The 27,921-nt window shown below is 36.2% G+C and overlaps 1 protein-coding gene across 12 annotated transcripts in view; it reads right to left on the bottom strand.

Annotated features, from left to right (window-relative positions):
• The window catches only part of NEK11 (NIMA related kinase 11), a 123,977-nt gene that overhangs the window by 68,715 nt on the left and 27,341 nt on the right, over positions 1 to 27,921 (bottom strand). For 11 of the 12 annotated variants that reach the window (XR_008209645.1, XR_008209651.1, XR_008209644.1 and 8 more), the window contains 8 exons: positions 24,327 to 24,391; positions 22,616 to 22,742; positions 15,959 to 16,108; positions 15,798 to 15,876; positions 15,214 to 15,299; positions 11,826 to 11,945; positions 9,090 to 9,183; positions 8,105 to 8,228 (listed from right to left, as the gene is read on the bottom strand). Coding sequence is in view for 2 of the 12 variants with exons in the window: in XM_052696310.1 (XP_052552270.1) it covers positions 8,105 to 8,228; positions 9,090 to 9,183; positions 11,826 to 11,945; positions 15,214 to 15,299; positions 15,798 to 15,876; positions 15,959 to 16,108; positions 22,616 to 22,742; positions 24,327 to 24,391 (845 nt within the window). In the remaining 10 variants the exon portion in view is untranslated. The remainder of the gene's footprint in view (positions 1 to 8,104; positions 8,229 to 9,089; positions 9,184 to 11,825; positions 11,946 to 15,213; positions 15,300 to 15,797; positions 15,877 to 15,958; positions 16,109 to 22,615; positions 22,743 to 24,326; positions 24,392 to 27,921) is intronic. The other variant, XR_008209650.1, reaches the window with a different exon arrangement.

Here is a 27,921-nt window from a genome sequence, read left to right as displayed (position 1 = left end):
TCAATAGCAGGGAGCACTTAGTGAGTCCTGAAAGCCATTTCCTTTATGCACAAAGAGGCACTATTACTGTAAAAGTTGCCTATTACTTGCACAATGTCCAGCAGGAAGAGAGCAAGAGCTGTACATTAGAGGGAAAATGACCATCTTACAACATCAATTTAAAACTACCTTATACATTGCTGTATTTTAAACTTTTTGATCAGTCAAATGTACTTTCAAAGAAAAAATTCAGTTTTCCTGTTGAATCTGCCTGACACTTTCCCTATCATTGTGGTGACAGTGCTGATAAAGAAAGAGTCCATACATCAATAAAAAAAGAGCTGACCCTTAAGAAAGCCACTTCCTTATTCCTGAGATGCAGTTCAAGAATGCCATTTTCAAGAGATAAAATGAAACTATTTTCATGAGAGTAAAAACATGGAACAGTTCAGATCCAAATCTGATGTAAGCAGTATGCACATGAGATTCTGGACATAGTAAAGATACATGTAAACTATAATTAATTTGAGTTTAAGCAGTAATGTAAGTTATGTCAGACATGCACAAAACCAGTGACTGCAGCCAAGCAAATCTACAAGTATTGAGACCTCCAACATCTAGATGTAATTAACTTATGAAAATAAATGTATTTTCTAGACTGCAGGAGCACCATTTGCAGATTAAATAGCAGAACATGAACTAAGCACCTTCAGTGCTGTCACCCTCTCTTTTCCTCCAGCTAGTTGTCTGACAGCCACAAGCACTGAATGCTAAGCTGGTAAAAACTTCAAACTAATTCAGTATTTACAGCTACTTTTCAGAGCAAATTCTCATTCCCTTAGAATTGGTTCCAGATTCTTGTGTCACCACGTAATTTGGCCCAGCTCCCCAGAAATGCTGCTTGGTTTGTTAGATGAGCCAGAAAGCTGTAGCTGGGGGACACACTGGAATATGCAGTGTTTTTCAATACCATTCTGCTCATGATGCTTTGTTTGCTACTAAATGCTTGGTGTGTCTTCATTTACACCAGTTTAACCTGGAATTTGAAGTGCAGTGTAAAGATACACTGACTGTTAAATAAAACTATTTGGAATAAAAACTAGTATCCTATTCTAACAAATATTTACAATACTGAAATTGTACAAATATTCACCATAAGTTCTAATATACAATGCTTTGTACATATACAAGCTTGGTGCATTGGCCTCAAACTGTTCCCAAAATTCATACAGTGTATTGTAATGCTTTTTAACAGAAGACTTTGGAGTGAGCAAAGGGGCCTACAGCAGAGGCTTTAACAAGACTTGGCCAGAATCGCCTTAACTCTAGTCATTGACTGAAGTAAATTTTAAGGTATGATCTATTTATCAAAGCCAAACTAAATCAATGGGAAAAATTAATTTTAAAAGAAAAAGTAGGAACTATAGAGTAACATGATTTTATCTCCCAAACTTTGAACATTCACAGTTTTTCACAAAACTACATATTTTAAGGACTACATTGATATCATTCTGATATCTTCCCTCAGAGAAGCCATAGGAGCAAGACTACTTGGAAAAAGAAAGTAAATTTTTGTGAAGCAAGTAGATAGGCAAACCAAACCAAACCAAAAGTGCATGGCTTTGGCAAGGGCTTCCTGGGGGGTTTATGAGTAGAATTCAGTTCCCAAAGGTCTTCAAAGATGCTAAAGCATTTTATTAAAAACTTGAAGATAAAGGACAATGCTCTTCTACATAAAAAGGACAATGCCACACTACACAGGGGCTTTTAAACTACCATGAATGCTAAGCATTCTAAAACTCCATAAAATTTCCAAGAATATCTCCAATAATATTCTGTGGCTGCCCCATGGAAAAAGGGTGAGCATGTTCACCCAACGCTCATATTGCTCTTCCATGGAAAAGGAAGAGCAATAACCAAAGCAAGAAATCAGCTCTCCAATGGCTTCCAGAGGTAACAATCATTTAGTAAGAGCAACACTTCAGTTGATTTAAAAAAAATAAAAAATAGAAAAAAAATTTCTTAATTGACTACTTTTTCACTTTGTGGCTAAAACCTCTATATTTTGTTAAATCTTACTCTTGATAGAATAAATCAGATTTAATATTTCTTTAATTGAATCTGGGACAAAGTGTGCTTACAGTATGAAACCAAGAAGTGAAAACAAGAGCTGCACATACTCCCAATGTTCCCATGCCCTCAAACTGTGTGAGAGTGGCAGGAATTCTGGCACTCCATGAGCAAAGGACAAGTGAAGGACTTGGTAGGTGCCAGAACTAAATAGTCAAGTTTCTCTCAGCAAGCATCTCATAGTAAGATTTCAGCAAGTAGCAAACTGTGAATACACCTTATGATTTTGGAAATATTCCAGCTCATAACACAGACCTGCACTTTTCCAGCTACTATGACACTACTCTTGTGTGCTTACATACTCGCTAGCAGTTGCAGTCCTCACCTTCCTACAAAATTAACAGCAATGTAAATCGGTGCTCAAGAATATTCCTCAAGAATAAATACACGCTTTTCTATCACTCCAATAAACATGTGTGATATGTCTCAGGTTAGTTTCTCCAAATATTTTTATTCTTCTTCTCCAGTCCCTAATTTGCATAGTTTAAATTGGACACACAAAGTTTAGCTTTCTGGCCACCTACTTCAACTATGGTTCCGAGAAAGTGTTACATAAGGACTTGTCATCTTTCTTGACAGAGGTGATCCATGTCAGAAACTCATTCAAACTTTAATGCTTAACTCAAGAAAAGCTCTTTTTTCTTCAAATAAGAGCTGCTGAGGACTTACTGGTATGACTTCCTGAGTGATGATGCTTCAGAATTATCAATTACCTCATCAATAAATGTGCATGTGCAGATATGCATAACAATGCACAGAAAAACATAACAATACTTTATTGTGAGTGAACATTTACTATTTGAGAGTCAAATGAATTTTACTCACTTAAAATTCAAAGGAATATGCCTGTAACTTACAATTAGCAATGGAAATAGAGAAATAATGTATTCAACTACTGTAATGTACTTAGCTATTTTGGAATTGTAATGAAATCAGAGGTTTGACAGATGTAATTTATTGCAACATACTAAGCCCAGGAATTGAACACGATGATAATCTCTGGAGTATAAAGAAATAAAAAGAAAGAGAATACAAACCAGAAAGATCATGTAATATGTCCCTTTACCTTATGTCTTAAGCTTTTACATTCTTCTTCTGTACAGATAATTTAAATACAGCAAGTAGTTAGCTTAAGCTATTTTGCTCCTTTAACTTGACCGCATGGAAACAAGCCTAGTACAAGCAGAGGAGTAGATTATGTAAAGCTAGTACTCTTGCAGGGTGAGACTGAAATGGATTAGAATGCAGGTGAAGCCCCAGCATATAATGTACTGGCAAACAAAAAATGCAAGATACACTGTTCTAAATACACTGATACACTAAAGTGGCTGTTAGGTCCAGTGTTGTTTTGCTGCATGGTCTTTTTCATTCTAGCCACTTAAGGGCAGCAAGGACGAGCCCTCAGAAATTGTTATACATTTTCATATATAATTTATTGAAAACTTAAAAATATATATATTTCACAGTCTTGTTTACCATATCTTATTATCTGTGAAGCTGATATGAATAGAAATTGCCAGTGTGCAACTTCAAGTTTTCATGACCATTAGGCTGTAGCTTGTTGAATTTAATATTCAGTGTAGCACCTGTGAAAAGTAAGAGATTTTGGTAGCTTTCAATCCAGTATCTTTCAGCTGCAAAAACTGGTCCAAATCAGAAGGATCTAAGATTATGGTACAGAAATGGTCATATTTTTCAAAACTGTAAATAGTACTGAGCATTCTGGAAGCATTTTTATATACAGTTCAAGGTTTTGCCACCAATTTCAAGGTAACTTCTGCTGTAGAAAATGAATCAGAAACCTTGAATGTTTAGCTATTACAGTTGTATAACAGGATTACACCTTGCTCTTCATGCATTATACTACTGCAAAGACTGAGCCTCTCCTACAGCATCTTCTGTGTAGCAAAGTAGGAAAATTTGAATATTCCACACTAATATCACATGGATAAGTACCTAAGTACATTTCTCTGGGTTCATTACAAGTAAATCCCCATGGCTAGCCTTTCCTATTTATTCAATACATTTGCAACTGTAGAGCTAGTCAGCAGGAACTGAGTTTTATAGAGAGTTGGGAGAAATGCTGTACAATCTGGCTTCATTAGGTAATAATGTAAGCAACGCAAAAGCAATTGCACAGAAATAATTAATGTGATGTAGAAACAGAGCTGCAATTTTCCATCCTAGCCCAGCATATGGTAGCCCACAGAGAAAAGCCACAGTGATCTACCAGTACAGAAGTAATCCATGGAAAAGACGAACATCAGCATCAGAACAACTCTGATGCCAGCCTTTTCACAAATAAAGGGAACAATACATTACTCCGGATTGTATGTGTAAAGACAAAGAACTTCAGAAGATGATTACAGTAACTTAAGAAAGAAGAAATGTAAAGCACAAACTGTGAGATGACAGCTTGGAAGCATCTTAAGGAAGGAAGGTTCAGGTATGCTGGGAGCAGCCAGTGCTAGAACAGATAAAAAATACAGAAGCATTTCATAGAAGTACTACACAAAAGAATATTACTGTTGCCTATGAAAACACAAGGAGATCAGGAAAAGAGAGGAAAACAATTTCTTCAGCTACAAGGCAATAAGAAATACATCTTGAAAAAGCTGGCTTGAAACAGCCAGAAGAAAAACTAAGGTAGAAATTAAAAAGTTTACAAGCACTGCAGTATTTTGACCCAGGAACAACTTTCTACACAGAGAAGTGGGAAGAACTTTTCAGAGCATACAGAACAGGCCGAATTCTTGAGGAGAGATGCACTACAGGTGGTGGTATGCCACAGTCTGGACTCAGAGATCAAACTGAAGTTGGTACTCTTGCCATGGAACAGAAGCAAATTATGGGGAAGTGGTGCCACTGAGAGCAGCAATTCCTCTATCGCAGAGACAGGAAGCTGCCAAGGTAACAGCACTGAAAATGTGTTCTTAATGCACAGCTTCCTCTCCTGGGTCACTGAAGCAAAAATAGCATAACTTGCTATTCACATAATTTTTCACTGTTTTCCACTCCCAAGTTAAAACTAGATCCCTTTCTTCCTGAGTTCAAGTAATGCATAGAAGATTTCTGTCAGCAAAAGCTCATGTTTCTTTGATTTCACCCATCCAAGTTCTTCATTTCAGGCTGGAGTATGGCAGATAGTGCAGAACAGGTGCCCAGAACCCCAAAAGTAAGCAGGGGGACAGAAGGAAGCAGGGCAATGTGCAGTCTCTGTGAAAAATGACTAAGTCTGCAAAATACAGCAGAGTGGAATAATAGGGAACATACTTTAAAAGAACAAATAGAATTTTAATGCTTAAAAATAGCATTTTATACTGCCCACTGTATTTCTCTGCAAGTACTTCAAGAACCAAATTACTTCTTTGTTTCTGAAGATGGTGTACAATCTGTGAACAGTCTGAATGGGCCTGGTTCTGTAACAGACTGAGTTCTTATCAACATCAAAAGCACAGGGTCTGCTTAGATGTCTTTCATACCTCAAAAAAGAAAACCTGCTTGATGACAAACAGATTGATCAACTATTTGTGATTTCATACAGCTCTTTTAAATGTCTGTCAAGTGCACAGAGGTGCTAATTAGAATGAAAAATGTTTTTAAAAAATCATTACATAAAATAAACACGGAGAGAAGCTTAAACTTCCCAGGGAACTCTACAGCAGTTAAATTTTTTTTACTTTGCTAAAGCTCATCCACCAGTCCAAAACTCCAAACTATCATCTTGATTTTCATTTATCTAACCTTACAAAACCTGCCTTGGTTTTCCATGCTTTCAAAAACTGTGTTTACTACTGCTATAACTGGATAAAGATGCCATGGTTTCTAAATCTCCTTACTAAAACTAAACATTGAGTTCTGCATTTGACACCTTCCCCAAACACATACCACCATTTTTCATAATGTTTTAGATAACTGAAAGCATAATGTGCAGTGTTTTATTATCTATGGCTCTTTCTAACCCTTCAGGAGCCTTGTCTTTCAATCTTCCAAGCCCTTCCTTTCTTCCCTTCTTCCTTCCTCCAACCCTTCGCTTTTCATCCTCTTCCCCTCCATTTTCCTTCTCCCTTTGCTTCATGTTGCAAATTTTTCAAGGGCTTTAAGATATGAGCCAAAGATAGCTTGAACATTCCTCCCTACCTCTTGAGATTGGGTATTTTCCTTAGCTGTTCCCCACCAGCTTTTCCTATTTCTGAGAGGATTTTTAGGAGTAGCTTAAAGGCAGCTGCTGCTGAAACTCCTCAGTATCCATGAGCAGACTCCTTCACCTGCCATTTTGCCTCTTCCTCACCTGCTATTTGTTACTAGTTCTAACTAAGGAGACAGTTAGTCTGGCATTCTCCTAACTTCTGCTAACCTGGTATAGGTTACCAAATTTATTGCATGTCAGACAACTTTACAAAAGGTTTTTATAGCTTTGCTTCCAGTTTTACTGTTTTTCTATTGTATGGCACATTGACTGAGAACCAAATTCTGCTGAACATCAACAACTGGAATTGTTTTCACATTTTCAGGTACAAAGACTCCATTAATAACTTAATTAATAGCATGTAGAACATGCATGGCTGAACTGAAATGCTTAATGAAAAGAATGAATACTGAATACAGTTAGTAACAGCTTTGACATCAGCTTCAGAAATAACAAGGTATTCACGAAGAAAAGAGAAACTATGCAATTTGCTTTGCTTATCCTTCAGTCCTTTTTCTCATGAACTTACCACCACTTCAGAGAATCTGACAAAAGCAGGGTCATTAAACAAACATTCATCTTTGTACAGCTTCAGACTGAGCGAACTTTTGCATCACAGAAATAAACGCATTTAATTTCCATCATCATAGTTGAAAAACTTAATGACCTCTTAAGACAGAAACATCGATTTCTTTCCTTTCTTGCATGTTGTCCTGTTTCTATTTAAGTCTCTGTATGCCTATCCTCGTACATCTCCCTCCCACTCACATTTACTGCTTTCTCTTAGTCCCCTACTTATGAGCTGCTCCACCCCCAGCCCCAGGATGTATTTCTAGCAGCTGAGTTCTCTCCTACACAGATCACCCCCCCTTGCACTGTGAAGTAGCAAGTCAACTGTGTGGACGTAAATGAGGCTACGTCATAAGAAAAAAGCCATTTGCTATTAATAAAACCACCTCCACCACATACAAACTGATTTTGATACCTTTGAGCTAACGACATATCCCTTCGTAGATGCGTATAAAACAACACAAAAAGGCAGAGCTATGAAAGTAGTTGCTGTATTTTAAAGTCTATTAATACATGCTAACAAAATTCTAATCTGATTAAAAATCTTCCATCATAATAGTTAAATGTTGAAGAGTATTGACACTATTTCAGTACATAACAGAAATAAAACTTAAATATGGGCTGTGAAAAATATTTTCTTATAAGTTCATTTCCACAGTCAAGCCCTTATTCAAAAGTTTGGCTACTTGTTCTTTTATCTACAGTAAAGTGCAACATAGTATCTAACAATCTCTAGACAGTAGCTAAATATCCAAGGACAGTACAAATAAGCACTTTTTAAAGAGTTTCTGTCTGCCTCTCTCATTGCTATGGGTAATGAAAATGGTATCAAAGTGTTCCAGAAGTGCAAATGCTCTCTATTCTTGTACTCATTTTTGCACTGGAGAGGTAATTTAGAAAGTGTTGTTCTAATACAAGTCATTTTATATATGCAAAGGTTAAAGCTATTTTCTTTGAAGTCTGCACCTTTTTTGGAGGAGGTCTGTTTACCCTCTTTGCCATTCAAGTCACCCCAGCTCACAGAACCCAAGCTTCCTGACATATAACCTGCTGCACATCTAGTCTACACGCATCCATCTATAATATTTTCCTTTTCTTTTTGCATTTCTTTTGTCAACTTTACAAACCTAACTGTTTTTCATACTGCAGTTCTTCACCACAGATTTAAGTACAAGGGACAAAATCAAATCTTCTTCATAGGAAGTTTCAATTCAACACCACATTTTTAAATCTTACCATGGTCCGTAAATTGACTCCATCTCTCATTTCCATTTGGTTCATCACATCCTATGGATGTGGAGTCACACGTCATGACCGGCTGAGAATCAGTGAGGGGTTCTGAAATCTGGATGTCGGATTCCTTAGTCAAACAAAGCAGCATGGAGAAACAGGAACAGTTACAGCTTTCAATAGCACCACAATATGATGGTTGCCCTGACTCAAGCAATTTCTGGGACTCATTAAGCAAATATTAAGGAAAAGAATTCCTAACTCTTCAATAATTGACCATCAGTGTGACAACCACATGCTATGATAGATTTAACGTGGTTTTTAATTTTCCAAAGACAATGACAAATGCTGAATAAAAACAAAGTACTAAAGCAAACCTTGTTATATCTGTGATGCTTCCACTGTTTCCAAACTGTTCCCCATATTATAAGACAAAGTGCTGGTATTGAACAGGACTATTCTCTGTTATTGATATTTTAAAAGCAAAGGAGAGTTTACGCTGGGAGTCACTTCAAGACTTCAATATTACGAGAGGATTCAGTTAAAATGTTGATATTTGTAACTAGTCAAATGAAAATAAACTGTAGCTATCTCAAATCAGAGTGTTTAAAAGATTACAATTCTAAATTTATCTTGAAATCAAATGTATTTTGAACTCTGGTATCAAACAGACTATTAGGAAGTACATTTCACAGAATCATAGAATCACAGAATTGTGATTCAGAGAGAAGATTTAGATCCAAAAGTGTCTTAGTAAAAGAAAACTGTGCAGTGACTAGGGAGTTTGTTGAACTATGTCTAAATAACTGAATGTAATGCTACTCATCACAGGTCCACAGGGTTCAGCCAAGGGGTCCAGACTTTGAAGCACATCCAAATAATTAATCTTAGAACAGAACAGTGTCTCTAATGCTAAAGAAAGTGCGTGGCAAACAGAAAAGAGGTACACACTGAAAGTCCATAAATAAGGTCCCCAACACACTGTACTTACATGTAGGACATTGACATTCAGCTTCTGAAAATTACGGGACCTGAATTCTTGCATTCTTTTGACATTCTCTTGATATTTTTCTTCTGCCAGCTGTCTGTAAATACAGAATACTTGTGATTGAGATGTGATATTGGGGATTGCACAAAGGGTCCTCCTAGCAGTAGATGTGGAAAAGCAAATTCCATTATCAGAGTACTGTGGCACCAAACACTCACAGCATCTACGTAAGACAAGGTTAATTTTACATGAAAAGATCTGTGGCCCTTCTTTTTTAAAACAGTTATTGTATTTATCTTTCACAGCCTGCATAATGTAATTGAGAAATAGAAAATGGTTAGTCCCAGGAGCTTTTGTCTCTTCCAAAGATCTTAAGCATATCATGCCTTCATGCCACCATGTATTCCACAGACCTTTCAGGTCAAGACAGGCACACAACACTTGTGTGCCATGAACACTTCACCCAGGGCATACCTGTTAATTGTATGCTTTCTGTTTGGGACTGCTTATTCCAGCTGCTACATTAAGTAAATCCTCCAGCTTCCACCACTAAACCCCTTCCCACTGACAAGTAGATCTGCACTACTGAATGAACATCTCTTGTGTGAGAAGGTACTATGTTATTGAAGTCAATAGGCAACAACAGAACTGAATATAGATCAATTTTAAAGATTTATGACTGAGAATAAGATTTGCAAATTAATATGCTGCCTTTACATTACAAAGTAAATATACTCACTTCTGCTGCTGGGGAAAAAAAAAAACAACATGAAAATCTAAATAGAGAATGCTAAAATGCAAGAAAGCAGAGAAAACAAAAGACAAACAAGAAATATTCTGCAATTAGTATTAATTCCTTACTTCCAGTCATTTTAAAAAAATGAAAGAGACAGACTTCCTACTTACAAATTTCATATAAGAATGGGCCTACCATACTGCTGAAAACACCACACACAAGAGGTGTTATATTTTATATAATTGGTTCATTTCAAGTAGTTTTTTAAAACGAGAATAAATTTACATACCAGCTTGAGTCTCAAATTTAGTGTTTGGTGTCAGACAGACACAAATACTGATCAGATACATTTTCCAAAAGGAAACGAAGGCTGTTAGCTTTTATTTCTCCCTATTGGGTACAGATGCCATGGGTTTGCACAAATAACACTAGGATACAATTTTACAGAGCATTTTCCCTCAACTACAATTACTATTCATTTGCAGGCATATGTAACAGCTGCAAAGTTACTGAGGCCATAAATTCAGGCTTCATGTAACCTCGCATTATTTCTCTGCAGTTAGATATCAATGCCTTACTGAATTGCTAGTGTGCTTTGGCATGGCAAGGTTAAGATACTGATTCTCATAAGGCTGGAGAAATGGGCCTATGAGAACCCAATGAGGTTCAACAAGGCCAAGTGCAAGGTGCTGTGTGCCAGGGCAATCCCAGGTATTTATAGAAACTGGGAGAAGAACCCCCTGAGAGCAGCCCTACAGAGAAGTACTAGGGAGTCCAGCTGGACGTGAGCAAGCAGTGTGCATTTGCAGCCCAGAAGGTCAACTATGTTCTGGGCTCCATTAAAAGAGTTGGCCAGCAGGAGACCTCATTGTGGCCTTGCAGTACTTGAAAGGAGTGAAGAAACAGGAAGGGGTGCATCTGTTCATGAGATAGGACAAGGGGGAATGGTTTTAAACTGAGACAGGGGAGGTTTAGGTTAGATATTAGAAGGAAGTTTTTCACACAGAGGGTGGTGAGGCACTGGAACAGGTTGCCCAAGGAGGCTGTGGATGCCCCATCCCTGGAGGCATTCAAGGCCAGGCTGGATGTGGCTCTGGGCAGCCTGGGCTGCTGGTTGGTGACCTGCACATAGCAGGGGGGTTGAAAGGAGATGATCTTTGTGGTCCTTTTCAACTCAGGCCATGGGTTGGCTATGATTCTATGATTCTATCCCTCAATTGCTGTCTATAAATAACTGAATAAACATTTTTAAATTTACACTGCACTTTGCAACATGCTTTTAAAGAAAACATTAATAATGAATATGGAGCTTTTCTGATTTTCATTTATATCACATGAAACACTGAACATTTTTAACTCGGAAAAAAACTCAAGTGTGTTATCAAAACGGTATCTTCTTTCTGTTTAAAAGTGGGATCCGTGCATACAAACATAGCCTTCAAGCTGTTTCTCACATGCCGTTCAGAAATGCCACTTCAAATCCCCACTTTTATTATGTTTTCCTTACTCAACAAAAAGCTATAAATTTTAAAGCCCTTACAATGTGTTGATTTCCCTGCTATTTGATCACTTGACAAGACTATTTCCTCTGAGCTGTTAGCTTTTATTGGCATATCTCTTAGGAAGAAACAATCGACAAAAGCAGTATTGTTACTGTATAGATGACTCTTCCAAATGTGCAATTTTCAAAATGACAAATCATTAACAAAATTCCCTACTGTAATGAATCTGAATATCTCTCATACACATATTTAACTAGAAATACTGTGCTCAAAGTATCAATCCGGGCTGATGCTCTGACTTCTTTTCTACATAAACAATTACCTTAATTTAAATCATCCAAAATTCCCATTCACTATGAGTAGCTAAAGACAGTTTCTATTTTTTTAATGTTTTTTTTTTTTTAAATATTTTTACCTTAACTGTTCTAACTCCCTAGACAGACCACTGAAAGGGGGAAACTGTACGGTTAGGGCACAATGACAATGTTATGCACAACTTACTTCAACTTCTTGGCTTTCTCATCTGCAGCATTTAACTTCCTCAGCCTCATTCGTTCCCGTGGTGTCATTTTCTGTACTTCAGACAGTTGCTGCAGCGTTTGCAAATGAACTTTCCTCAGCCTGAAATTAAATACATGCAAGCTTATTTTCAGACAGAAATGTAAATATCAGTATTTGGATTTGATATTGAAACATACTGACATTTCAAATGGAATAATTAAAAACTTACAGGTACTATAATGGACTAAACAGACCTCAGTCTGGAAAGTAAATGCCTCTTTTAAATTGAAATATTTAAACCTAGATTCAGGAGGAAGATGAACCATTTCATGCATTTCAGGTGAAAACAGAAAAAGGTAAGCTCAGCTCCTTAAAAGAATAAATGTTGAAGCACAGTGAAATATTTACCCTGCCAGGATTCATTACTGAGCACATTACAAATCCAAAGGCAGTTCTTAAATGAGAACCACAGAAAAAAAAAATTACCAGACATACATTTTGAATTGATTGATAAAAGTTGGCAGCAATGAAAGAGAGTATTAATCTGTCTGTAATGAAAGTCATAATTATCACATTGTCCTTTTGAATTCCTGGTTCTAATCAATAACAATTTGCTTGTAAAATGGTCTCCATGGACCATCTTTGAAAGCTGAGCACGAATTATTGACACTCGTATTTCTGCTGTATTTACCAACGCAGAAGAGCAATAGTGGTTGTATACCAGAAAAAACAATATTTATCTCAGATTTTACCTCACATTGCAGAGTAACTACAAAAACTGAGCCATAGCTTGCAATGCCATGGCACTCACCTTTCACTCACACCAAAATTTTGCATTCTTTGTATTCATGATATCAAGTATTCACTTCAAATGGTTATCACTGCTCTTAATTCACTTATTATTTAAGAGTCCAGTTTTATAAGAACATAAATTTTGAAATCAGAAATTTAGAAACTGAGAAGCTTTCATTATGCTTTTCAATTCTTGACTATAGAGGGAAATAGTGTAAAGATATGAAAATTATGTATAAATATGTAAAGATATGGAAATATTTCATATGTGAAATATGAAACACTAAGGATAAAAATACTTTAATTATTAATGAAAATAACTCTTCAACTATGAATAATGGAGACATATTTCTTGTCTCCTGCCCCCCCTCCCCCCCCCCAAAAAAAAACCCTTTAATTTAAATTGTAAGAATCTCTTGGGAAAAAAAAGTCATTTTTCATGTGAGTTGAAACTGAACCTATACAGCTTTTCCTTACTTAAATATTTAAAATTTATGACTTGCACAGAACTGGAATAAACTAAGCCATTAAAGCTTTTACTGTAAGAAATGAAACTCAAACAGAAATGACAAAAAATAGTTCTGGTGAGGAAAAAAGAATCAGAAATATAAGGCAGTATTGATAGAGGAGGACACCATAGCAAGCAGCTCCTTGTACACACACACACAGGCTGCAGCAGCTGTGGGTAAATCACTATGCTATTCTTCTTTTTTTTTTTCCTTGTTTTTGAATGTCACCATTTTTCAAGTATTTTTATTTCACTTTACCTGCCTCGTTGAATCTGTGATTGAAAAAGATATGTGGCATTTTGTTTACCAGTGCAAAAACAGGCAGCTAACTTTCTCATAAATGCAGTAAAATTCATAATAGAATGATGATTTTGTACACATTCTAAACATTTAAATAAGAGAATCAGACTACAGCACATCTGAAGGTAATTTACCCATAAGCTTTTCCTAGGAGTTTTGATTTCAAATTGATGCTCTGAACTTGAAAAATTCAAGGTAAATTTCCATCCTCTAACAAAGACAGTTGTTATCCATAGCTGCACAGTTTTCAGGCCTCTGGAGCTAGGCCCAGAAGAAGCTTTAAATTGCTTTTCACAGAAGTATAAGAAGATGATGCTTGTAGTTACAACTTGCTCTTCATCTTAAACACTTGAGAATTACTTTTGAACAAGAATATTACAGACTCCAGGATATGTGTCCCCCCGAGTGCTAGCTCAGTTAGTATGTGATGTCCTTTTGGAAAGAGATGAGACTTCATGATGACAATGGATCTGGTATGGAACATAGTATTTGGTATAGATAATAGAAAGTAGTTTTAACAGCCTCTTCTAGAAGCAATGTGATAGTTGAAGCCTAGGTAGTACTTTGCAGGTTAAAAATACTGCATCCTGAAAGCTACAATATTTTTATGCATACAGATAATTTGAAATCCTGTACAGATTATAAGTGAAAAAACAAACAACAACCCACAGAGGCATGGATTAAAAGTTTTTTGAAGATTCTCATAGTATATATTTGAAGAGGTTTTTAACACTCAGTGTAACATATACAGAATTGGCATAACATTTGGACAAGATTTCAGTTCCTCAAAACTAGTTAAGGTATATCTCAGAGGAATACCTCTGCAGCTACCTACATTTCATTTGAACAGACAGGAATGCACACAGAGTTAATCAAGTCAATACAAACACAGCAGCAATAGACAAAAGATATGTCTAATATTTTCTGAGTACATCAGCAAGTGTGATTCTTGGTTTCCAGTATATTTGCAAATGGCTATTTCTAGCAGAATCAATAATAGTGGCATAGTAAGAAGGCCAAAAATTAGATAACATGGCATTATTTGTTACAGCCTTCACTTACGCTTGCAAAGTTCAACCATGTGTTTATACTAAAGTGGAAACCAAAACACAGAGCTCTTGTCTAATAAAATGACAGAGGCTCATCTGACAACAAGAAAGAGCAGAAATGGAAAGGTCAAAGTGGAAACTTAAACCACAATTTCTAGTGATGAGTTTACAGATACACTCCAAGCACTCACACTGGGTAAAAAAAGTGTACAGAAGACTCTGCTGAGTCCCAGTGTCTTTATTCCACATTCTTCTTATCACTAATAGTAAACAATTCTTTGGTTTGCAGAGTTTATCTGATCACTCCTCCTGAAGGAATTCTTGCAAATAGAGGTGGTGGCACCAGCAGAGTGACCACAGCTGAAAAACTGCAGGCCCACACTGATGATATGCAGGCCCACTGTCTATGATATAAGTAAATGATGACCTAAGCCTTCAAAATATACAGAAAATTTAATTACACACCAAGTAGTAATAAATCAATTTGTGCATATACTACACATGCATGCAATATACACAATTTACAGTTACAGAATAAAAATATTTGATTGTTAGAACCATTTTTTGCCCTAAGTCTTAATTATGAAACTCATTAATTGTCCTGTATTTCTGAGGAATGGCAAGATCTCTTTAAAAGCAAAGCGTTACAAAATTAGCACAAATGCTCAGAGCAGGATAGCATTTGGCATCACTGTAATTTTTTATAGAGCTACCCACAAAATATTTAAAAATACTTACACAGCATCAGAAATGGGAGCACCTCCTTTCTGCCAGTTAAGCCCCTTGTCTTTTGCAGTCATACATGTGAAATTGTACTGTATATTCTGTAAGTAAATAAAATAGAAGTGATATTAATGCCTGAGGCCAAAGTGATCCAGACTCCAGCCCATTATTCAAAACAGACCTAATGCAAAAAATGAGTAAACGGTTTCCTTCCTTACCTCCATAAAAAGTAATTTATTGCATACATTGAAGCAGGGACCAAAAAATCAAGATGCACTGTCTTTTATTAAAACTATGACTAACCAGAACAGTTTAAAGATTACATGTCCCCAGGCCCAAATGATCTGCACTTGTTATGCATAAGTGTCCATTCTCCTTATTGTTCATGAGATTTTAAAGGGGGGAAACATTTAGCATGTCAAGTGAGAAGAGCTTAATTTCCCACAAACTCCCTGCCTCAGTCAGGTTGTAATTTAGCTCAGAAAGTCTCTTGATTAACGTTCCCAAAGGCTACTCACTTATTTTTTCACTACACATTTTCTCCATCTGCATTCTACTTTTGTGAAATACAATGTCTACCACTTTATCTTCTTGTTTACCTTTAGCTGCTCATCAATATAAGGGATTTTTAGGATCTCTCCTGCTGCTGGTCTCAGTGAAGGATTCTTATTTAACATGCTGAAACATTAAAAAACAGTAGCGATAATTCGGTCATTTTCTGAATTAACTTAAGAAGAAGCTAAACAAGAGATCAACACACCTGCTCAGCACAGCATTCAGATTGCTTGGATATCTATCAGGAAGAGAAGGTGTATCACCTTCTACAATTTTTAGCACAACAGACAAAAAATTGTGTCCAGAAAATGCATGGTTCAGGCAGCACATCTCATATAAAATGCATCCCAGAGACCTTGAATAATAAAAGAAATAGCATAGATGTTATTTTTACAAGTAGCATGCATAGTGACATTACAATAAGGAATGTCTTATTATCCTCACTATTATGTTATCTTTTTCATCTGAAAAGATCACTATTCATCAGTCAGATTACAAATAGGTATTGTTTCAGATAGGAGAGATCCTCGCTCCATTTGCATAAATGCAGGGAAAAAAATCTACAATCTGTATATAAAGTCTTATACATAAATACATACATATACACATATGCACATATATATGCACACACATACATATATATGTAAACACTAACTTGGCCAAAATTGATTTGAGCTCAGGGAATTACCAGATTTTAGATGACTGCATTATATTGAAATATCTAAAATCGAAGTTCCTCAACATTTTACTTGGAGAAGAAGAAACTGGAATACGCATGGATGGAGACCAAGTGCAGAACCAGTGTCAGTTTTAGATCTTTAAAAACCATTAGGAATGATGACAACCAAAGGATTTTAAATGGGCTTCTGGTCTACCATCACCTTCATCACCAACAGCAAAGCGACATTATTCTTTATGTAATATTTGACTGCGGTCATTTACAGAAGCAGTATGAAAAAAAGCATACTGATGATACGTGCAAGTACGTATAGGTGAATAGCATTGGTGAAAAGTGTAGAAATATCATCTTTGAAGTAAATAATAAATACAATTTAGATCGTTTGTTTTGGTAAAAGAAGAGGAATGAGATCAGCTCATCTGGCAACAAAAGAAGAAGAGTAAGAGTAAAGCTGAAATCCAGGCTCCACATACAATAAAATAAAGACAAGGGAGAGGAGGGCTCTCTCACTGGTGCTTTTCAAAGCTGTATCTGAAAACAATTAGAACATTTTTGCTAACAACTGCATAACTATAGAGATACGTAAATAACTGTATGGTGTCTTAAATATTTAGTTGTCAATCTGCTTTCCAATTTCCAAAATCAGTAAGTGGTAACACAGAGAGAAGGTCTAGCTTTATGATGTATGTTTAAACTCTAAAACAAGATAATCACTACCTAAGAAAATACTTCATAACAGAATCAAGCACAAGGCATATGAAAGCAATGAACAAAAATGGAAACCCACCAGAGGGCAAAAAGAAGAAAGGAAAATCCCAGCCTGATAGGCTGTATTAAAACAGTTTTTTGCAGAATCAATCTGTTTGGGATTAATTCTGGCAGCCAAAAAGCGCTTAATGAGACATTAGGAGAACAGGATTTGCCACATCAGGGAAGTCCATTTATTCAGCTAGATGAGTGCTTTGGCTACACCTGAGGCTTTGGAGAAAGATGAAAAAGAACACCCAAGGCATACTGGTAAAGCCAGGGCAGCAAACAGGCTACCCAGGGAAAAACCCATCTGGTCCATCAAAGAAAAAAAAGGGAAAAAAAAAGAAAATAAAAAGAAGGGAAAAAAGAAAAAGGTTTTTACTGCAAGATACAACTCTTTGAAATGTAATAAATACTTCCTAGGCCGAGAAATGCCTTGGATCCTGGAGAAAGGCAACTTTTTTTCCCAGGACAACTGCTAAGTTGTAATTGCCCAGGGGAATTATCAAACTTTAGCCTCCAGACTGCATTTCTCAGTGCAGTTCTTTCAACAACCCCAGCCAAAGCATATTGTAATGAGCACATTCAGCAAGAGAAAATTGCTTCCCAATTTGCCAATGACCCAGACACATAATTTAATTACTTTTATAACCTTAGCTCGTTTAACTGCCATTGTTATGAAATTCTAAAATGGTTATTAAACTATCCTGCCAGAGTGCTTGCTTTGATAGCATCCTATGTTCATGAATACATTCGAAAAATGTGCTAAACAACACTTCATTTGAGCAAAACTGATGTATGATCATTTAACCTTCATGCCATTTACGCTCAGTTACAGAATAAGTAGGAGCATCTGGACAGGTTTCAGTATATTATCTACAACATTGACTGACAGACACCTAATTTCTCCTTCATACTTTTAATACATTCCAATATTTTGTAGAAATATCTGAAATACTTCATATTCCTTTAAAGGCTGTAAGACATAAATTGGCTTTTTAATGAAACACTAAAAGCCAGACAAACTGAATGCATATGCCTTTGTGGCTTGTGTATCTCAGTCTGATTGTAACAGCAGGTCTGAAGAATTTGCTGACTCCAGGGTCTTTAAGGAATACACACATATGCACATGTAAGTTGCTCCAAAAGTAATGCATCCTATTTATTTCCTCAGAAACTACAATAAATACAAAGAGCACAATAGCAGTATCTGACTGAGCAAATTCTCAGCTATAGAACGTTATTTTTGTACATGGTTACCATAATTACCTACGCATTTTTGCCATCAATGAACAAGAGCTTGCATGTCACATCTGTAAAAACACGCTCCAGTGGAGGTGACTCACTGTCACTGTGAGGGTTGCTGAAAAGCACCACTGTGCTCACATCCACTGTTCGGACTCCATAAATGTTCAGCAAGTGTTAATGAATGCCAATGGCTACAATTTTTCTGCATGGAGGAATTTAATTACACACTTTTGCTTCAGATGCACTTCCATGCCAGACACCATGCTGTCGGACTGCCCCTGTGCTGCCATCAGTCACATGGCAACAAAATGTACCAGAATATTAGTGAGAAGGTTCAGCCTTTACTGCTGTACCACCGCCATCTGTGTCTCACTCAGCATACAAACATGAAAAAATAGGAGGCATTACTTTCGGAGCAGCTTTTATGTGCACCATCATGACGTTTTCTTGCACTGCTTTTCAGGTCTTTATGGCACGGCTTCTCCCCCTCTACATGAGCAGCAGCTACCATTAATCTTCCTAACAATTTCTGGGGGTTATTTGTTGGTGTGTCTTTCTAATGGAGACAAGTAGATCTGAGTCACATGGCTCAGTCTTTTAAAACCAAATGGAAAGAATAGCAGCACACTAATCCTCACAGTAATTAAATTCTGTGAAGTCTTTCTGTGAGAAAGGATCCAGTCAATAAATAACATCTTATATTAGGTGCTATGAAATTGAGTTAGCAGCAAACCTGCTATAATATTTTAATAAACACACTTCCTTGCAATGTAAAAATCCCAATCCAAAGTGTTTCTCACTTCAAGATTAATTCAAATAACAACCTCAAATGATGTGGAAACTATTGTTATCTGGATTGCATATTTCAGAAATAAGCTTGGATACTGCCACACCTTTATATTTGGGTGAACAGTCCTTATATCCACCAATCAGGGTCACAAGCACCAGAGGGATTTCCAGGTTTGGGTCACTGTAAAAAAACATGACCATAATCTTTTCAAAGTAGGAAAGGTTCCTCCTCTTTTTATCTCCCTCATTTGTGGGGTAGGGAGGGCTGGGTGACTTCTGGTACATGTATACAGTAGCAATTAAAAGGTTTTCAGTTGGCCCAGACATTTAATAGTCATAATAGTCATTTAACAGGAAAAAGATCACTTAGACATATCTATTAATTTAAAATGAAGTTTTATTTGTGCTTCGCTTGAAGACACATAGCTCGGAAAATCGGAGACAAAATGGTAATATTGTGTCTGTAAAGACACAAATCAGTATGAAATTTTCTCGCATTAAGTTACATAAAGGTAATTTCTTTCTGTCTTAAGTTCCATAAAATAAAATACAAAGCATGCTAAGAAAAAAAAAAAAAAGTTGTACTAAAAGTGAAGCTTACATTTCGGAAATCATACAGCTTTTAAGACGCTTTTGTTGTGCATTTATCTCAGAATTAAGAGCAGAGATCACTTCAGTGAAGTTTACTGATTCGTAACAGTGAGGATCTGGCCCAACTTTTCAAAATATGTCGTCTGCTCCAGCCCTAGCTTTCATAGGAAAGCTCTAGTTTTCATGCAAAATTACATTTAAAAAAGATCCATCACTAAAATGTTACTCAAAAGACCAATGTATGTATGAACTCTACTGTTTTTGGAAATTTATCTACTTAAATTTGGCAATAAAAAAATAATCAATTTTTAGATTGTTATAGACAAACTGGGGCAGAAGCATAGGTAGCAAGCACAATTAAAACGAATGTCCTCAGATCTGCGGCACAGGGAGCCTAATTCATACAAACTCCACAGAAAAACCATCTGTCAAAATCTGACAGTACTTGGCAGCTTAGTCCAATGGATTCAAATGTGACATTACTTTTTCTCTGGAATACAAAAAAGAAGCTATTTATATCTCTCTTGTAAAGAATTTGCTGTTTCTAAGTGACAAATATGTTTGTTTTTCAACTAAAGTATTTCTGCTATCATTTCACCTCTGAGAAAATTTATAATACGCACAAACCTTGTGCAAAGTTCATGGATGGAGTTTGCCATAATATACTCATAACACTAAAAAGAATACAGTCTGCATAGACGTTATCCTATCTACTCAGAAGCAAAGATAGCCATGTCACTAGAAGGCAGACAAAATTTGCACTGGAGGATCTATACACGTATACCCTTGTCAGACTACAAGCCAGAACAGATTACAGTCTCATTTAAGCAGCTCCAAATTCTTTGGATTGGAAAAACCTGTAAGTGCAATACAGTGCTAACAACTTGTGGCTTGTTAATTTTATTGGGCATTTGAACACAGAGACAGTTTAAGGTGAGATGGGAGAACGATGCTCAGTCTGCAAAATGAAAAAAGCAGGACCTGAACCGGCTGCAAGCTGTTGTGCCAAGGGAATCTCCAGTTCTCTGGAATAAAAGAGATCACAGGGAAAGCTACAACAACCCATTTTAGCTTTAGAGACATTTGTAGGAGCTATCACTGACCTTCTTGGAAAATCTGGGCTTTCCAGGTTGCATGAAGACACTGGAAAGTACAAAGCTCTCTCTGATGTTCAAAAAACCTTATATTCCGGAGATGAAAAGGTAGTGCCTGCTGGAGATCAAGATGGGTCTTAAGAGAGAACTTCACCTCAGCTACTCACAGAAGACTTGAGTAACATCTTCACAAGTCTATGAACATCTTGCAAAGCAGCACAAGTATTTCATCTCCCCTTTAGTCAGGGCAGAAGCTGGGCTGATTGGCCACACACACACTCTCCAGGCAAGGATGTCCAGGTTGTTCCCAAGGCTCCCTTTACACAAGGCCAGCAGCTACAGAAGACACTGTGGTGGCCATTCTTTCCAGTGTGACTGTGCTCATGGACTGAGATGGATCTTTGAGCTGGCAGCAATGAGTGCTGCACTTCTGCCTGCCCCAGTTTACCTCCTGCAGTCATTAAATGGGAACAAACAGTGACTCTGTTCCTCCTGCTAGAGGGTTCAGACAGTAAATGCAATTACTCAGGACAAAGCTCTTTATCTTGTTCTGTAAGACCTCTAAAGCCCTAACACTGAATACTCCTGAATTCTATCTCAAAGCTGAGCTTTAAAGCCTGGATGCTAAGTCTTCCTTTAGGTTTATGAAGTTCTTATATGGAGTTCACCTTTACTAGGGCTTCTTATGTGTCACTGCATTAAAACTGTGCAAAATGGGAACAGCCCGTTTACCAGCTCATCTGATCTTTTAGTCCTTTCCTCTTCTCTTATGTATGGATGCCATATAATAGGCCACAGAATATAGTGTGGTTTGAAGGGCACAAGACCAGCCTCATCAAACATAAGCTCAGTTAAAAAAATAAATAACCAGACATAGAATAATAGTTCTTTTTAACATTCCTACATTTCCTCTGCTGAAGTCAGAATTGAAAATAAATATTGTTCCTCAATAGAAATACTGTCAGAAATACTGACAGAAATACTGTCATTTTATCCATTTTATTCATCACCTGTGTTTTACATTCTATAAAAGGAATGAATATTTTGTGCCATATAAATGCCTTATGTATGGATATTACTATTAAAAACAATGATGACAATATAATTAGGCATGGTGTGATAAAACTGGGATCACATGGACTCAAAGGCAAAATTCCTATCAAGTTTAATAAGACTGAGACTTTCTAGTCTTTGCAAAGAAAGAAGCTAAGAATGCTACCTTCCTCCCTAAGGTAGAAACTTGCTATCACTTTTTGAAGGAAACCAATTTATTTAATGAGTTGAAGCTACTGACTGAAAGAAAATGAGCTGTCACATTTTAAAAAAAGCCCCTAAGAAACGAAGAGCCCAAAACAATTGCAGAACTTGACTTTTCATATGTCAAGCAATAAAAAATGAGCTTTCATGAGCTTTATCAAAAGTATTTATATCTAACAACTGGAGAGGCTTCTCAGTAGGAACAGACGTTCAAATTTTCCAGTCATTGTACTAACCTGATAACAAAAAGCAGCAGAGAGACTCAGCTAACTTCAGTTAATGGGTCATGATATAATAAAAATTGGTGATAGAAAAGGAAAGGGAGCGGGAAAGGACAGGAGTTCCTAACGACAGTTAAATGCTGACCTTGGCAACAGATGACATTTTACCTTTCAAGATATCTCCTTTTCCCTGGATGTAATAAATGAAATGAAATAGCATGCTGATTACTCACCAAATATCAGATTTTGTGTTATATCCTTGGTGTTTCAGTGCCTCTGGACTCATGTAGTATGGCGTCCCGGTAAATGTTGTTGCCAGATCACAAGAACCCATCAAAAGACAAGAAACTCCAAAGTCCCCTAAAAGTAACAACAGAAAAATCCACCCCCAAACAATTAAGCACCATGAGATTAAAATTCATACAAACTTAGAGGTTACCACAGCTTTCATACACATCTCTGTTCACTTCTCATGTTTTATATTAAGAGCCGTGCCCTCTGCTTGTATAAACTGACAAAACTTCAGAAGGCACAATGCAAAAACCAAGTCTGATCGAGAACTAAGAATATTGATAATCAACTGATAATGAGATATAGATCTACTTAAATTCCTGATCATCACTTCAAATTCAACAGTAATTTCTTATCTGAGTTGCCATCTCATTTAAAATTAATTGGAAAGGTTTGACCTATTTGTACCTATGACCCGTTTAAAAGAAAGGAACTATCCTGTACCAACCATTCTTATATTTGCAGGAAATACGCCAAAGGATTTAAAAAATACAAGTTTTTGTCCACATTATCTGATAACTTCTACAGATAGAAGTTAACAACACCACTGGGATACTATGAAAGATTTTTCCCTGTCAGTGTGTGTAGTGAATTGCTCTAGGCATCAGAGCTTGATACTTTGGCACCATGGTGATAAATACTGAAAAAAAAATCAGAAATCAGTAACTTAAAATCAAGTTGTTGCAATAAATGCTTGGCACTCTCTACAGAAATGAAATTAATGTGAAATAATTTCAGTGGCAATTAAGTGCTGAGTTGATCCTGCAATTACTGCTTTTAGTAAATAAAGAGAGAAAACTAAGATACGGACCAGGATATCCATATTAGATCAGAGCACAAATAAAAACAAAAATACACTAATACAATATTAACATTTCAAGAACATATGAAAACATCTATTTGCATAAACTCTTTATGTTTTACTGTTAGACACAATAAAATGACTGGGCATTAAAAAATGACAGAATTTTAAGTGTGGGGGAAAAAAATGAGAACCCAGATTTACAGAATGATGTAGATGCAAGAGGCCTCAGGAGGTCATCTGATCATAAAATCAAAGAATCATAGATTCATTAAGGTTGGAAAAGACTTCTAAGATCATCTAGTCCAACCATCCATCTACCTACCACCAATATTGCCTGCTAAACGATGTCCCAAAGTAGCACATCCACATGTTTCTTGAACACTGCCACAGACAGTGACTCCATCACTCTGTGGACAGCCTGTTTCAATTCTTCACTACACTTTCAGATAAGTAGTTTTTCCAAATATCCAACATGAATCCCCCCCTGGCAGAATTTGAGGCCATTTCCTCTCATCCTATCGCTAGTTACCAGGAGAGGAAGCCAACCTCCACCTCACCACAACCTTCTTTCAGGGAGCTGTAGAGAGCTATAAAGTTTTTAAACTCCTATCTCAAACCAGGAGCAGTTTAAAGTTACATGAGGGTGCTCAGGTTCAGGTCTAGTTGTGCTTTGAACACCCTCAAGCCTGGGACATCACCGATTGATTGGACCCTGTTCTATTGTCTGATATGGAAATGTTTGAACAAACATTACATCTAATATCACTTTATTTAAATCTCCTTATTCACGGAATGTCTGCTGGATTGTTCTATCATAATAAAATGTGTCTTTAAAAAGGAAATCTCACCAATTTTAAGAAGATTATTCTTCAAAAATATGTTCTTGGTTTTCAAGTCTCTGTGAAGTATTCTCCTGTAATACAAAAAAAAAAAAAAAATTAAAAAGATTTTTTTTAAATCTCATCTAACTTGAAGAATTCACAGTCAACTACCAGGTTTCACAAGTATTTATCTTCTTTCCTTGCCAGGAAGGACAGCTCACCATGTTACAGTCTAACTCTGTTTAACAATGTACAGACAATGGCATTAAGGAGTTTCAAATAACCATAGAGATGCATTCACAGACACCCATATGCAAGCTAAGAGCCTAAGCAGACAGGATAATAAAATGAGCCCAGGAATCCCAGCTAGAGAATACAGATACAGGTTTAAAATGAGCTCCCGAGGAAAGGAGAAAAGCAAGCCTTCCTGTCCTGCTCTTCTTAAAAGTATTACATACTATTTACAGCCAGAAGAATAAGATGTATCACAGTAAAATAAGGGATAAGAAAAACAGCAATAAGCTCAGGGAATCCTCCTTCAGAGAAAATGTATTACTTGAAAGACAAATACGTATTCAGACGAGGCTAGTTGTACAATTTTTTAAAGTAATGGCCTGGAAGATGAAAGAACTTCACAAAGACAGAGATCAAAAGGAAAAGAAAGAGAGCAACCAGCTCTTACAGACTTATGTTTCTATCAAAGACTGAACAACATCACATGCTACACACCACACTGGGACTAACTGCATGTCCTCGGCTTTTTGAGATCTTAATGCATGACAGGAATTCTCCACCCTATTAGGGAAAAATATATATCTCTGCAGTACACAAAGCACAGTCTCAATGAATTCATTAATAACAATTCCAAAAGGGTTTCCTATAATCTCAGCTAAACTTGAACTCAACCACTCTGAAGCTCCTCATAGCTTACACAGCATTTGTAACACAGCATTTGTTTGGAACAGCATTCAGCACGGACTGGCTACTGAAACTGGTACTATAAATGTATTCCTCGTATAGCCATTTAGAATAGATAAGAAAAGCTGTACAATTCTTGAGATGTGGGCAGAAAAATTCCATGCATAAGTAGATTTTAGTTGCTCTTGAGTCATTCTCAAGCACTATGTCAAACTGTATTGAATTATGAAAGTCTTACACACTGAGACACTTAAATGATTTCCAAAATAGCTTGCACATTAAGACTATAAAATGCTTAGTCTACAGCACAATTTAAATAAGCTGTTTAGTCCACACCTCATTTGAAAACAATTTTTGCAAGAAAACAAACATAATGATTTTTATTTTTTATACTCTGTTCATAAACAGGAAGGAAAAAAAGTATAATAGCTACTAGAAGGTACTGTAATGCACACACAGTCAAACAAGAAAATTGTATTTTAATGGGACATTAAAAGAATTTTTTATACTTCTTATGATTTTTTTTCGTAATTTTTGTCATGAAAATAATACTTGCAGTGAGAAATGTGCACATCTGGAAAAATGAATGCTTTATTCAGCATGCTTCCACTAATGTTTATGCATAATTTATTCTTTACTTTCTTGAGCATTATATGTACATTCATCATGCATTACATCAGTAAGGAAATTAAACTAACAGTATATTCCTTATTGGTTTATAAGCCCACATATATCTAGTCATATATCAATCTTGCTCTGTTAATTTAGTTTCATAAATTGCTTCCTTACCATGCAACACACAGAGCCTTTGAAAGAAGTTGATTTCACTGAGATAGATTTTTCTTGAGTTAGATTTTTGTTTGTTTTTGTTTGGTAGAAATATAACCATAGACTCCTTGAACAGAAAAATCGGGTAACTATGATCTGCATAACAAGCATTTGAATAACAAGCATTTTGGCCACATCAGTTTGAAATAGAATGTAATGTTAATAAATGCTTGTGATATATTGATTCAAATTTGATGCAAATTATTGGCATTAACAATAATTATGAGATCCCTTTATGTATGAATATGATTTTAAAAAAAAAAGATGCTTCTCGATACCAACCACTTTATTCTGCCCGGATATGTCAGACAATAAACAAGTTACAAGCTGAAACCTTAACTGAAACAACTACTTTAATTCTAGCAAGAAATAAATATACGTTGCCAATAAAGCAACATGATCTAACTGGACCCCAGTAAAACTTAATCTAACTTGACAGTCAGCGAAATGGTTATTGATATTTTGGGTAGAAATTAACACTTCAGGATGGTTTTAAGTTTGGCCTATAAATATACCTGTGCCTATATCTTCTATAGAGTACCTGCTTGCTGTCTCATAGTAATGACAAAGCAGTGTGGATCACTGAGCAGCAGGCAGCCTCCTTGAATAAAGATTCTCTGCAACCTACTAGCAAGGGAAGCTAATTGAATCTGAAGTAGTTCTTGCTGTGAAACACTCAGAAATGTAACTCTCTTCGCTCTTTCTGAAGAACTATTTTGAGATCTAAGTGGTTCTGTATAACTGTGGATCCTGTACTACAAAAGACAACATGAAATCCACATAAAGGACTTGGGCAAAGTCTTCGACCCTGTAGATTGGAAGTAAAAGATTTGTTTGCATAAACAGTAACCTTATCAAAATCTCAGTGTCAGTATATTATTCAAGAAGATCAGGAAAGTGATGGATAACATAATGGTCATCTTTGTTCAAGCAGAGGTTAAATGAATTAACAGTCTCATTGCCTGATTGTTGAGGGATCCATTTTGTGCCCTGGTGTGTGTTGGGCTACAAGCATGCCAGACACCAGATGATGGTTTCACACTAACTCTGTGTAGATAAAATCACTGAAATTATGTTGCTGTCGTTAACTTCTCTTCTAGGTTACACAAATGACAAATGATGATTCAATCTATTCAATTCCAGACAATTTAGCTTTCGAGTTTAAATTCAGAAATTCTTCCAATTATGTAAAATAGACAATAAATGGAAAGTCACCAGGAGATATTCATTACTCCTTTGGGATTTATGAAGCATAAGTAAGAGACATGAATGTCTAAACTGCAGTCTTTCTTATTACAGGGGAAGAAATGCAAAGTAGAAGAACAGTTCTTTTTAGAGATAAATCTCCAGCATGAGAGCTTTCAAAAAGCGTAGAAGTTCAACTAAAGCTGTAAAAGAAGCACAATCATATAATACTCTATGTCTAAAACTATAAATAATTATGTTTTGCTGTTCTGGAATAAAAACTCCCATCTACAGCAGATGAATTTTCTGAAAATTGGCTTGAGAAAGTCCAGCCCATAGAAAATGAATACTTGAAGCTTCTAAATCTAGGGCGCTAAGTTTTCTTTCCATTAGAACACAATTCAAATAAGTATTATATGTTTTTTCCCATATCAGTGTAGAAGAAATAATGTATGACTCCTTTATATATAAATAGTGGACTGTTATTATATGTTTACATTTTTGTAATCCAAATGCATTTCTGTAAGTAGTTTTAAAGCCTACCATTTCCCATCTAAGCTATTGTTTGGCTGTATACTAATAAGATAGAGAATAGGCTTTCTAGTGAATACAGTCAAAAACATAATGAAGTACAGGAAATGCAAATACAAATAAAACTGTCAAGACATTTGTATGTATCTGGAGAGGTACT

This window comes from Tympanuchus pallidicinctus, unplaced genomic scaffold (genome assembly GCF_026119805.1).
Source record: "Tympanuchus pallidicinctus isolate F22 unplaced genomic scaffold, pur_lepc_1.0 scaffold3, whole genome shotgun sequence".
NCBI lineage: Eukaryota > Metazoa > Chordata > Aves > Galliformes > Phasianidae > Tympanuchus > Tympanuchus pallidicinctus.
This window is presented reverse-complemented; position numbering and strand designations above follow the sequence as displayed.